The sequence below is a fragment of the Corylus avellana genome, chromosome ca3 (assembly GCF_901000735.1).
Source record: "Corylus avellana chromosome ca3, CavTom2PMs-1.0".
In the NCBI taxonomy this organism is placed as follows: domain Eukaryota; kingdom Viridiplantae; phylum Streptophyta; class Magnoliopsida; order Fagales; family Betulaceae; genus Corylus; species Corylus avellana.
Window position 1 is genome coordinate 12,094,809 of NC_081543.1, and position 13,957 is coordinate 12,108,765.

Here is a 13,957-nt window from a genome sequence, read left to right on the forward strand (position 1 = left end):
ACACTCAAAAAATAAATGCTCCCTACATTCAATAGTATGGTGACAAAATAAGCACTCCATATCCCCTACCATACCCCAACTTAGCAACCTATCCCCAGTATATAAGCCCCCTCTATTCCCTTTTTCCCCTCTTCCGCTTTGATTAGAAAAAATAAAAAAAGCCCCCTCTAATAGCTAGCCATAGGAAGAAAGAGTGCTTAGGAATAGCAAAAGAAACCATACTAGTTTATGCCATCCAACTTTAGGAAACTTCTCTCTAAGAGCCTTCCATGTGTCCCTACAAGAATATTTGTGGTTATTTGAAGGCTGCCAAATAGGCATATTATGAACACCCAAATCCACTAGAGACAAACGGCTTTAAATTGCAACCAGCTCTTTTGACTTAGCTGGCATCCAATTCCAATCTCCATTTTTCATCACACTAGAGAGCTTTGCATCTATACGGCTTCTAGAGTCATATATCATGACCCTAAAAACATATTTATGGAGAAACCGTCTCTTCCAATATTGTTGAAAAATAAAGATTGCAATTTTAGTACCCTACCTCTGCATAACTTAGAATGTTAGATTGTTTTTATATGATTTTTCAAAGATCAAAATTATTATCGTCAAGCACAGTTCATTGTGAAACAAATTCTGCAGCAAATTTATTCAGTACTTTGTTTCTTGCAGATTAGACAAATTTCCACGCCAACAGATTGATGAACAATTTTCCCACAGCGCTACAATTTTTTGATCATGCAGGAGCTGATTAGTCTCTTTCATGAACCATATTCTGCCTGAAAAATGTGGCATGCACACACAAGTCTTTGTTGACATTCTGTGTTAGTGTCAGGTAAGTCACGAAGCCTGTATTTTCTTCAATCTCCTCATTTCTTTGTAAAAGAATTTTTTTAAATAGGATTCGTAGATGTGTAAGCTTTTTATTATTATTATTATTATTATTAGTTGATTAGTTTCATATCCTTTGGTTTTTGAAATATTGCCCATTTTCCAATATTGGTGTTGTTGATCACGTGTTGGAATTTCTTGCTTTTGTTGAATCAAACATACTAATTTGAAAACGCATATTCATTTTTTTACATTTTTAAGTTGCAATTGCATTTTCAAATAATATTTTTTCTGTAATTAGATTTAAAATCACACTTTTGGTATGTTGGTAGAACTATATGCTCTCCGAAAACAAAAATTCTAAATAATCCATTTATAGGTGGATTTCAAAACTTGGAAAGCAGATTCTATCTCTCAAAACCTACAACACATGGAGACCAAAGCCTTACAAATGCATTCGCTTTACACGAACCCTGTTTTTAGTACCTGGAATGAATTTGCTTGCTCTTACCAATCACAACCATACTAGCAGCTCCAGTCGAGAGGCTACCAAATGGGAAAGTTCTCGCCTTGATTTCTGTATCCTCTGATTTCATGAAGAAGGTTAAAGGCTTTTTCAGATTTCAAACTTTTAGCATAACCATGAACAATCGTATTGTAAGAAATAAAACTCTTCTCAAGCAGCATCAAAAGCTTTTCAAGCATCTTCCATTATGTCAGACCGTGCATATATGCTAATAAGAGAATTTCAAGACAAATTGCCGTAAGAAGTAGTTTCACTATGTGGGTATAAACTTGCTCACTCATACACAAATCAGAAAGATATTGCATATGCCTTAAGGACACTAGAAAGGGTGATTTGGAAAAAAACAGGTCATTGATCATTTCAAATAGAAGTTCCAAACTTCCTTATAATGCCCTTCATTTTCAACATATGCTCTGATACATATCTAGAGATGGAATTATGATATACCATCCGATTGAGCGCTTTCCTTGAATCATCAACAAATTTATTCGCCACACACCCAACTAGAGTAACCCAAGAATGCAATTATTGCCCAAGGGACAACAATTCCGACTCCACCCAAGCTGATAAAAATGCACTTAGAGTAAACCAATTAAGACGGTACCTAACCACTCAAAATTGTATCCAAACGAAAATCTATTGCCTTTCTTAATTGGGTACCCCAAATGCAAAGTCCAAGTAACCTCATTCTTCTATGGTGTTTTCTCAAGCATGTTATATGCTAAAATTTAAATATTGTCACAAGCATATTAATCAATGCACACCCAACACATACATCAGATCCAAAGCTTTTTTGGGTGACTTTAAACATTAATTAACCTTTGTTTAAACACTCTATACTTCCAAAGCTTTGAAAACACAGTTGCTCGATTAGCTTGTTCTCTTCAACGTTTAAAACAAAAACTTATGAATTGTGATATGCCAATTTTACAAAGCAGGGGATGAGAAGAATAGCATCATACCTTCTCAAACTGAAACTGAATTCATTGGTTAAAAATGAGAAAATAGACTTCAAACAAAAGAAATGATGTAATAAGGCAATTTATCATAAATAAAAGGAACTGATCTTATTTACTACACATAAACATCAAGCATCTTTGTGCTATCAAATATAGATGAGAACACTGATTGCCCCTATTTAATGGGAATGTAATTGAGGAGATTCATATCACTTAATTTGCATTTAAAACTGAGTTGTTTGACTTGATTCTTCTGATTGAATTGATGAGTAAGTTTGATTTGAATCCTCTCCAGCATCCCTCATGGGGCTCTCTATTGATGATAAGAAAGGCTTGGAAGGCATTTGTAAGCTTTCAACTTCTTCTTCAAGCATTTCTATGACCCTATTCATTGAAGGGCGATTACTAGGCTTCATCTGTATACACCATAAGGCAACCATGGTCATCTTCTTAACTATTTTCTTTTCCTCTTTGGTAACATCTTCCATTTCTATGTCCTTTCTGTCGTGCAATTGGTCATACACCCAAGTAGGAAAATAAATTTGGCTTGAATGGTCTGCAAATGCATTCACATTCCTTCTTCTACCCGCCATTTCCATCAATAACATTCCAAAACTATAAACATCAGCTTTGTATGAAATGCCTCCAATGTTTTTGTAGAATAACTCAGGAGCCATGTATCCTAACGTCCCTCTTGCAGCAGTCAAAGAGACAATGCTATCATCTACTTGATATAGCTTTGCCAAGCCAAAGTCAGAAACCTTGGGAGCAAAATTCTCATCAAGAAGAATGTTGTGAGGCTTGATATCAAAGTGCAAAATCTGCATGGCACATCCTTGATGTAGATATTCAATTCCATGAGCCACTCCTAGAGCTATATTAAACATTTGGTCATAGCTTAGGAAGGTACTTTCTTCTGAGGGAAATACGTATTTATTCAGGGAGCCATTAGGCATGAACTCATATACTAGAGCACGCTTTGATCCTTCAACACAAAAACCAATGAGTTGCACTACATTAACATGGTGAATCTTTCCAATAGTTGCAACTTCATTGATAAAATCTTGTCCATTAGTTTTGGACCTACCCAACATCTTTATAGCTACGAGTCGGCCACTTCGAAGTGTTCCTTTAAATACAGTGCCATAACCTCCTTCGCCTAGTTTGTCCTTGAAATTTTTGGTCATCTTCCTAATTTCAAAATAAGAGTACCTTATTGGCATGAGGTTATTGTGACTTTGCAAGAATTCTTCAACAGCATCATACATCGATAAATGCCTTCTACGCCATTTATATATCAAAAACGTAATCACGCAGGGAATCAACAATACAACTCTTGCTGCAAGGTATAGTCCTATGAAAGAACATTGTCAAAATAAATTATAAGAAAACAAAATGTAGATGACCTACTGTCAGCATCTTATTTATTTCATCTCAACCTGCTGCCTTTCTAAATCCTCGTATAATTAATCACAAATTTTGTTTTCTTTTTCATGTGAATAATATTTTCATCTTGCCTTCATTTCAAAATATTTCGTGTTTCACAGTCGAACGAATTATCCGCTAATTAAGTAAAAAGGGGAAAAAAAATTTAAAGAAGATGAAAGGTTCTTACTGTTAGAGATAAAGACGATATTAGAGAAGACCACTTCAAAGATAAGCCACAAGAGGAATCAAGATCAAGAAGGAGATAATGTTTTCTTCTATATTATCTCCTCATATATTTATCTCTTTATTTATCTTATATCCTAAGAGATAACATTGTACTCTAAGCAGGACTCTAGTATCATATTCAAATTCTCTTGTAAAGATTATATAGAATTCAAACTGTACATTACTCTATATAATAAACGTGATATTGTGCTGTTTAGGTATTCAAGCCTAAAGCACTTTCAATATATTTCATGGTATCAGAGCTCCTCTAAAAGCTCACGCTTATTTTGATTTTATGGCTTCCAAAATGACGGCTGCTTCATACACATTCCCAAACGTGTCTCATCTAGTTTATGTTAAACTAGATCGCAGTAACTACATTCAGTGGTTAACGCAAATTGAGCCTGTTCTTAAGGCCAATGATTTGATGGGTATCGTTGATGGTAAAGAACCGTGCCCACCAACACATCTTCCTGCCTCCTCCGACAAAGAAGAGCCAGAAATTAATCCTTCTTATTCCCTTTGGGTTAAAAAGGATCAATCTATCCTCAGTTGGATCAATGCTACACTCTCTGAGTCGGTATTGTCCACTGTTTATGGCATCCACACGTCTCATGAGGTGTGGCGTCTTTTTTCCACCAGGTTTGCTTCTCTTTCCAGAACACGGCTTGCCCAAATAAAACGTGAATTACAAACTCTCCAACAAGGGAATAGCACGTGCACTGCCTTCATGGACTCTGCCCAAAGTTTGGTCAATAGCTTATGTGCTATTGGGCAACCCGTATCTGATGAGGACTTCATCAACTACATTATGAATGGCCTTCATGCTGCCTACAACCCATTTGTACTCAACTTTTCTTGTGCATCTCGTAAAGGGTCCCTCACTTTTGCAGAATTTCAGGCTGAACTCCTTTCATTTGAGCATCTCCTACATGCACAACAACAACTTGTCCAACCTGACAATTCGGTGGCCTTCCTGTCCAACAAATCACCAAGCTCTTCCTTCCCAAAGAAGCGTCGTCCTCCCTTCCGCACTACTTACTCACGGAAGCCCACCTCCAATACATCTCCAATTCAACGTGGTACCACACCACAACCCACATCTCCTGCTTCTCTATCCCGCCTACCTTGCCAAATTTATGGCAAGACTAGTCATCAAGCGCTAGATTGCTTCCACCGTATGGACTATGCCTATCAAGGTCGCCATCCTCCTGCACAACTAGTTGCAATGGCTGCCCATCCCACCAACCAGCCTAATGATGACTCTCCATGGTTTGCGGACAGTGCTGCTAATCTTCATCTCACACCTGCACTTGAGAAACTTAAATTTACTGAACCATATGTTGGGTCTGATGATATTGCTGTGGGTAACGGTTCAGGTTTGCAAATAAAGAACATTGGATCTCTCTCTTTTCAAACTCCCAATGCTACCTTACATTTACCTAAAGTCTTTCATTGTCCTACAGCTATTGCCAATCTTTTGTCCATTAATCAATTTTGTAGAGATAATAAATGTTTCTTCATTTTGACTGACTCTCATTATTTTGTAAAGGACAACCACACGGGCAACACCCTGCTAGAAGGTCGGAGTGAAGGGGGTCTTTATCCCATAACCACGACCAAGGCTGCTCTTAATAAATCTCGGATTCACATGGCTATGATTGGTATTAAAACTTCTGCAAGTGTGTGGCATTCAAGACTTGGTCATCCCTCTTCTTCAATAGTTCGTTATATTCTTAGTCAACATCATCTACCAGTTTCCGGATCCTTGAATAATAAGGAGTTTTGTGAGTCATGTCAACTTGGCAAAAGCAAACAACTCCCCTTTTCTCTATCTTCAAGGGTTTCATCTGCTCCACTTCAACTGATTCACAGTGACGTTTGGAGTTCTCCTATTCTTTCTTTAGAAGGCTTTAAGTATTATGTTATTTTCATAGATGATTTTTCTAGGTACTCTTGGTTGTATCCTTTACAATCTAAAGCTGATGTATTTATTTCATTTATGAAATTTAAAACATTAGTGGAAAATTTATTTTCATCTCGCATTAAGCAATTCCAATCTGATGGTGGTGGTGAATTTATTTCCAATCAATTTAAAAATTATCTAGAAGCAAATGGCATTACTCATCGCATAAGTTGTCCTTACACAGCCCAACAAAATGGGCTTGCTGAAAGAAAACATCGTCATGTTGTAGAAATGGGTCTTTCTATGTTAGCTCAATCTGGTTTGCCTAAAGTCTTTTGGGTTGAGTCTTTTCTCACGGCCATTTTTTTGATTAATAGGCTTCCCACTGCTGTGCTTAAGGATTGTTCTCCTTTTTCAGTTTTATTTAATCAAGAACCTGACTACTCTATTCTTAGGACTTTTGGTTGTGCTTGTTATCCCTTATTAAGGCCTTATAATTCTCATAAACTCATGTTTCGCAGTAAAAAATGCATTTTCCTAGGCTATGGTTCCAACTACAAGGGTTATCGTTGTCTTGATCCACTTACTAACAAAGTTTTAATTACAAGACATGTTGTGTTTAATGAGATGAGTTTTCCAGCCAAGGTCGAGGTTCCTTCATCCCTTCCTGCTCCAGCACGCCCGTCAGGTATTCCTTCTACATCTCACTTTTCAAATAATTACATTACACCTTCTGCCATGCCTATTATTACTAATGTCCTATGTCCAACTATGGCCTTACCTAATGCATTAGAACCCATATCTGCTCACCCATCTACCACTCCTACACCTCACGAAACAGCCCCTGCTTTTTCTAGTCCATCTTTGACTTGTCCTAATCCCATACAGCCCATGCCTACCACTAGTACATCACATGGGTCTGCACACACTGCTGCACCTACTCTTTCAGCAGCCCCATGTGCTCCTTTGGCCTCATCAGACAACCTTGAATCAATTTGTGACACATCCATATCACTCCCTGCAGTACACGGACCTGCACACACTGCTGCACCTACTTTTTCTACAGACCCATGTGCGCCCTTGGCCTCACTAGACAGCCTTGAATCAGTCCGTGACACCTCCATATCACTCCCTGCATCACACGGATCTCCATCTCTTGCCAATGACCAAAATCTCTCATTACCCATCAGTCCATCCCCCTCCCATCCAATGCTCACTCGGACAAAGACAGGAAACCTTAAGCCGAAATCTTTTCCAGACTACACAGCTCTCTACTCCACCAAACACCCACTCAAAGCCTTCTCAAGTGTTCTACAATATGCTGAACCTAGCTGTTACACACAAGCAGTGTCATCACCTGAATGGAGAGCTGCTATGGGTTGTGAGTTTGATGCTCTCCTTGCTAATGGCACATGGTCTTTATGCCCACGTCCTTTACATAAGAACATTGTTCGCAATAAATGGGTTTACAAGATCAAACGTAAACAAGATGGCTCCATTGAGAGGTTCAAGGCAAGGCTAGTTGCTAAGGGTTTTGATCAGAGGAGTGGGGTTGATTTTACAGAGACGTTCAGCCCTGTCATTAAGCAATCTACGATCCGTGTGGTTTTAACTTTGGCTGTTCATTTTGATTGGTGCATTCGCCAATTAGATGTTTCCAATGCTTTCCTTCATGGTCATCTAGCGGAAGATGTTTTTATGGAACAACCTCGGGGTTTTGTAGATGCTTCTCATCCTGATTTTGTTTGTCATCTGCATAAGGCTATCTATGGCCTTAAACAAGCACCCCGGGCCTGGTTTACTCGACTCTCTCAAGCACTGTTTGACATTGGGTTTCACTCCTCTGCTGTGGATACATCTCTTTTCATCTATTACACTACCAATGCCACTTTATATGTTTTAGTATATGTGGATGATATTTTAATTACAGGAACAAGCAAAGTTGAAATCTTTTCTGTCATCAACCAGCTGCAACGTGTGTTTGCAATGAAGGATCTAGGTGACCTTGGCTTCTTCCTAGGTATGCAAGCAATCCGTGATTCCACTGGGTTACATTTACGGCAATCCAAATACATCATTGACTTATTGCACAAGTCAAAAATGGTAGGTGCCAAGCCATATGCAGCTCCTACAGTGTCTGGCTCTAAACTCTCAGCAACAGATGGCGATCCTCTCTCTGAAGCTGACAGTGCCATCTATCGCCAAGTCCTTGGTACCTTACAATATTGCACCATGACTAGGCCAGATCTCTCATACCCGGTAAATCAATTATGTCAATTTATGCACTCACCCACCACGGTTCATTGGGTGGCAGCTAAGCGAGTTTTACGCTACCTTAAAGGAAGTATAGACCATGGCTTGTTTTTTCGCAAGGGCTCGCTTTGCTTAGAAGCATTTTGTGACTCAGATTGGGCTGGTGATCCGGATAGTCGTCGCTCTACTACAGGATTTGGTATTTTTCTTGGCCCTTGTCTAGTGTCTTGGTGTGCCAAGAAGCAATCAGTGGTTGCTCGTTCAAGCACTGAGGCTGAGTATCGGGCAATGGCAGTTGCCACTGCTGAGATCTATTGGCTCCGAATGTTGCTCAAAGATCTTCGCATTTTACTACCATCTCCTCCTACATTGTGGTGTGACAACATTGGTGCCCTTGCTCTTGCGTCTAACCCGGTCTATCATGGTCGTACTAAGCACATTGAGGTTGACTATCACTTCACTCGTGAGAAAGTCGTTAACAAGGATATCCTTGTTAAATATCTCTCCACACATGATCAACTAGCGGATGTTTTTACAAAAGGCCTTACATCAGCCCGTTTTTGCATGTTGCGTGACAAACTTACGGTGATTAAACCTCCCCTTAGCTTGAGGGGGGCTGTTAGAGATAAAGACGATATTAGAGAAGACCACTTCAAAGATAAGCCACAAGAGGAATCAAGATCAAGAAGGAGATAATGTTTTTCTTCTATATTATCTCCTCATATATTTATCTCTTTATTTATCTTATATCCTAAGAGATAACATTGTACTCTAAGCAGGACTCTAGTATCATATTCAAATTCTCTTGTAAAGATTATATAGAATTCAAACTGTACATTACTCTATATAATAAACGTGATATTGTGCTGTTTAGGTATTCAAGCCTAAAGCACTTTCAATATATTTCACTTACCGCCATAGGTGATCATGATTATCCCTAGTTTTCCCAAAGTGACTGCAATAAATATGAAAAATATAAATTACTTAATTAATGAAGAAAGTGACTTAAATAATTTGAAAAGTTTAAGTCTTATAAAATCCCATAAACAACTTTCCCCTTGGCCATGCTTAAAGAATAAACGTTAGAATTTACATGTTTGGGATTTAAGTTGGGTTGAGCTAGTTTGACTATTTAATTTGCACATATATATGTGAATAGATAAATTTATGCTGCGATTGGCATTAACCCCACCCCTCACATACAAATTTTTGAGATAGAAACCTTACGATCATAGTCTGGCCCATTTTCTCCGGATTGCTCAAAAAATATGTCTTCTGCTTTGGCAAAGAAAGAATAACATCAGCATTTGAAAACTCGAAAAAAAAAAAATAGCATTTTTATTTTAGTTGGAAATATAGTTACAATGTATAACTAACTGTCTTTTTCTTGTAAATGCTATTAATATTCATCTTGTTTGCACGTTGAAACTATTTCCATGCTTCACAGTTTAAGAAATGATATGCTAAAAGAAAACAAAAGAGAGATATAGGATCTTACCGATGATCTGCGGTAGCAGTGTTTTGGTAACGACTTCAATAGCTATAAAAATAAAAAATAAAAAAATTAATAATTAATTGAAAGGTGAATTAAATAATTTTCTGAAACAATTTTGTGAGATAGAGACCTTACCTTTTCCAAGAATCTCGGATAGTTTAGAACTGGGATAGGGGCACTGAGCAGGGAAATTCGCGTGATTGAGGTAGCAACTGTCATCTCCTCTGAAGTTCTGACACAGAACTTGCACCCATGAAAGCTTAAAACCATCGGCCACTCGATCGTAAACGTCTGAACACCTAATTGGGGAACCACTATGCGACGCTTTCGGAAACATTTGCTCTATTTGGCAAGAGTCCCCCAAATCGTCTAGAGATATATAGTCGGAATATAAAACATATCGGTAGCTCTTGGAATGGAATAGAGAAGAGTTGGAGGAATTCACTCCCCCATTACTCAAGCATGTAGACGTATCCAAATAGTGATAAGAAATCATTGGCTTTTCACACTTCACCCAAACCAAACCCGTTTCTCGCATACCGACATCGTACCAACCCAAAAGGTACCCTATCGGCCGGTACTGACCACTATCACAAAGGACATATATGTTATGTGGATAACGTAAGGAATATGGATCCCCTGAACTGAAATTGTAGCGGTTTAGAAAATAGCGAGGGATGAAGGAGGTTTTGTCTTTCTTCATATCTGCGTCTACAACTCGGATTGTGTACATACCGTAATCGATTTCCCGTACGTAGTATTTTCCAGCATATAAGTATAACACTGTTTGGTTATTCTCACAAGACAGATTATACCTTTGATCTCTGCACATTGGTGGATCGCCTTCCAACCGAAACGGATAGCTTATATTCTGAATATTTCCGCAGGAAGAAGGAGGACATGAGTGATGATGACTATCCTTGGCACTGCAAACTTCATGGGCTAGGACAAGAACAACAATTAGGACCGTGAGTCCAGCAGGGAAGAGCATTCCTCTAACCATGGATATGGAGATACTAGCATAGAGTGAGAGAGCAGAGAGGCCGGTTTGAAAAAGATTTCCTGTAAATAATTTGTGGGAGGGAAAAAAATAATTGCCCTTCTGAATAAAGAAATAATTGCAGCCGTACTTTTTCAAAATGGTGTCGAAAAAACAAAATAGAAAAGCCTGCATGTTCACGTGAAGACTGGCGCTGCTGTACTCTGCTTCTCTTTTTCCATAAGCTACAGAAACCGTCCAAGAAATCTCTCTTCCGTCGGTTGCCAAACGGGACCACATCCGTATTTATTGAAAAACATTTGGGACCACAGCCGGTTCATACAGTCACCATTACTACGCAAGTCCAAGACTCTAAGTCCAAGAGAAGTTCATCCGAAATTTACTGGAGAAAGCCTAGCTATATATCTCTGGGAAGCATTCCAGAGCAGAGAGATTGGATATTTTGCTTAGAAATGGAATTCTCATGCTTCTTGTTGTTGTTTGTGGCTTTCATCATAGACCTTGGAGAATGCCAAAGTAATGGGTGTGCTGAATTGCCGTGTGGAGCTCGTGGCCCAGTCATCCGATTTCCCTTCTGGGTTAACAGTCAGCCAGAGCACTGTGGGTATCCTGGGTTTAATCTCTCCTGCACTGATACAAACGATACAGTGGTTGAGCTGCCGAATTCAGTCAAGCTTTTTGTCAAACGGATTGACTACAAATCTCAGGTACTTCAATTATACGATCTAGCTCATTGTATTCCAAAGCAGCTTAGGAGACTCAATTTATCTTCCTCGCCTTTCCAATTCGAAGAAGATTCCCCTGAAGTCCAGACTTTGTCTTCAGGGGAATCTTCATCAACTAGCCTTACAGACTTTGTCTTCTTCAATTGTTCCCAAAGAGACGTAAAATTCAGGTTTATCCGCTGTCTTAGTAGCCAAAAACACCAGGTTTATGCCTTCGATAAACGTGGTGACCTCATGGACTTACCCCTATCATCTTGTACAAAGATGTATACTCTTCGATCAATTCCAAGTACTACAGTGCTCGGTGATGATGAGAAAAATCTTGAACTGAAATGGCCCAGACGAGTATGTGGACACTGTGAAGCAAAAGGCAAGAAATGCAGATTGAAGAATAATAGCACTGCATTAGAAACCGAATGCTTCCTCGAAGGTATTGTCTTCTCTCCAATTTCCACCTTTGAACTCAATTTCTTCATGTACAGTTTTCAAGCCAACGTGCATTCAATTCCACCCAAAAATAAAATAAAATGTTTGATCAACATATGTTAGCTCGGGCAAAATCACTGCACAGTACCTTTAGCCCTATTGACCTCAAGGGGTCTAAATTCAATATAACTTGGCTATTAGCAAGAAAATTTTAGGCGAAAGATATATTTTCTTTTTGGAAATGTAGAATCAGAAGCTAATTATGTTAAATCTTTGACAGGTGCATTATCAAAGTTAGCGATCACGGGTGAGTTGTCTTGGCAATACAAAATTCTTTTTATTCGGGAGATGTAAACTATTGACTCACACATGTTTATTACACAGGTGTCACCTTAGGTTCATTTCTATTACTACTTGCTGTCTTTGCGCTCTACTGTTTCTATACTTATGATAAAGTAGAAAAAGAACATCAAGTGAAGATCGAGAAGTTTTTAGAAGACTACAGAAATTTCAAACCCACAAGATACTCGTATGTCGACATTAAAAAGATTACAAATCAGTTTTTTTGAGAAGTTAGGTGAATGAGCATATGGAACAGTATTCAAAGGAAAGCTTTCCCATGAAATCTATGTTGCAGTAAAGATTCTCAACACTTCCAAGGGAAATGGGGAAGAATTCATAAACGAAGTTGGAACAATGGGTACAATCCATCATGTTAACGTGGTTCGCTTGGTTGGCTTCTGCGCCGATGGATTTAGACGAGCTCTAGTTTATGAGTTCTTATCAAATGATTCACTAGAAAAGTTCATATCTTCAACGGATGCCAAGAATTGTATTCTTAATTTGGATAAGATGCAAGATATTGCTCTTGGGGTAGCGAAAGGAATCGAATATCTTCACCAAGGATGTGACCAACGAATCCTCCATTTTGATATTAAACCTCACAATGTTTTGCTAGACCAGAACTTCAATCCAAAAATTTCTGATTTTGGTCTTGCAAAGTTGTGTTCAAAGGATCATAGTGCAGTGTTCATGACTACAGCTAGGGGGACTATGGGTTACATTGCACCCGAAGTATTCTCTAGAAATTTTGGAAATGTGTCTTCTAAATTAAAGCAGATGTTTATAGTTTTGGAATATTGTTACTTGAAATAGCCAGAGGGAGGAAAAATGTTGACATTACAGTTGAAAACACTAGCCAAGTCTACTTTCCAGAATGGATCTACAATATCCTGGAACAAAAAGAAGACCTATGAATCTTTGTTGAGGATGATGGAGATGATAAAATCGCAAAGAAACTTGCAACTGTTGGACTCTGGTGCATCCAATGACATCCAGTGGATCGTCCTTTCATAAAAGATGTGGTTAAAATGTTGGAAGGAGAAGGAGATAAATTAATTATGCCTCCTAATCCCTTTGCATCTGCTGGCCATGTAAAAAATAATGCAAATATACCTACAAAACGTCAAAACCTAGAGTTGGAGGTCATCCCAGAATCAAAATAATTGTATGTAAACTTAGCGTATGTGATAATAATTTAGGTTGCAATGATCTTGTACTCTTAAACCTTATCATCTTGTCTTTGTTTTTTTTTTTATTCAAAGCAGGAGAGGGAGAAAAGGGGAAAACCTTATTCATCTTGTCAATGTAAGGACTTCAAGTATTTTCTTGTATCAAACCTTAAAACATTTAAAAATAGATGTTGGAAAGCTAGAAAAACTATAATCAATTGTGAACCTAAATAAAGAATTCTTCATTGGAGGCCTAGGGTCAAACCACATAATCACGTCAAGAATTTCTACAACTACATTTGTTTCGATTCCTTACAATGTTTAGAGAATTTAAAATTGCAAATTTGATTATCTTTAAATTGAGTACTTCTATTCATCACCTTATTATTTAGGGGTATACAAGTGGTTACAGTTAAGAGTTATTGCATCTAATCACAACTGCTTGAGGTGGTTAGTAGTTTTGAAATAATAGTTGGTTGGCGGTTATTGATACCCAAAACTGTCTTGCATAACCGCTTTTAAGGTTGGACCTTTTGTGCCTATTTTTTGTTTTGTTTTGGCACACCTTGAGCTTCTTTTTGGACCTATTTTAAATGGTTTTTGGACTATTTAGAGCCTATTTAAAATGGCATTAAACACCAAAACAATCTTTTGGTATATTATTATTTTTAT

General features: G+C 38.1%; 2 protein-coding genes and 1 pseudogene across 2 annotated transcripts; 1 reads left to right on the forward strand and 2 right to left on the reverse strand.

The window, feature by feature from the left end:
* Positions 1 to 1,166: 1,166 nt before the first annotated feature.
* On the reverse strand, positions 1,167 to 10,759 carry LOC132174659 (uncharacterized). Its single transcript, XM_059586297.1, has 5 exons — positions 9,759 to 10,759; positions 9,627 to 9,668; positions 9,356 to 9,403; positions 9,042 to 9,083; positions 1,167 to 1,417 (listed from the first exon to the last, which is right to left on the reverse strand). Exons 1-5 carry the CDS (start codon positions 10,624 to 10,626, stop codon positions 1,311 to 1,313), a joined length of 1,107 nt encoding a protein of 368 aa, XP_059442280.1. The 5' UTR covers positions 10,627 to 10,759; the 3' UTR covers positions 1,167 to 1,310.
* On the reverse strand, positions 2,386 to 4,224 carry LOC132174660 (rust resistance kinase Lr10-like). The gene has a single exon (XM_059586298.1). The coding sequence runs from the start codon at positions 3,582 to 3,584 to the stop codon at positions 2,541 to 2,543; it is 1,044 nt and encodes a 347-aa protein (XP_059442281.1). The 5' UTR covers positions 3,585 to 4,224; the 3' UTR covers positions 2,386 to 2,540.
* A 16-nt stretch (positions 10,760 to 10,775) lies between the features above and the next one.
* Positions 10,776 to 13,325, forward strand: LOC132174658 (rust resistance kinase Lr10-like; annotated as a pseudogene).
* Positions 13,326 to 13,957: the final 632 nt, after the last annotated feature.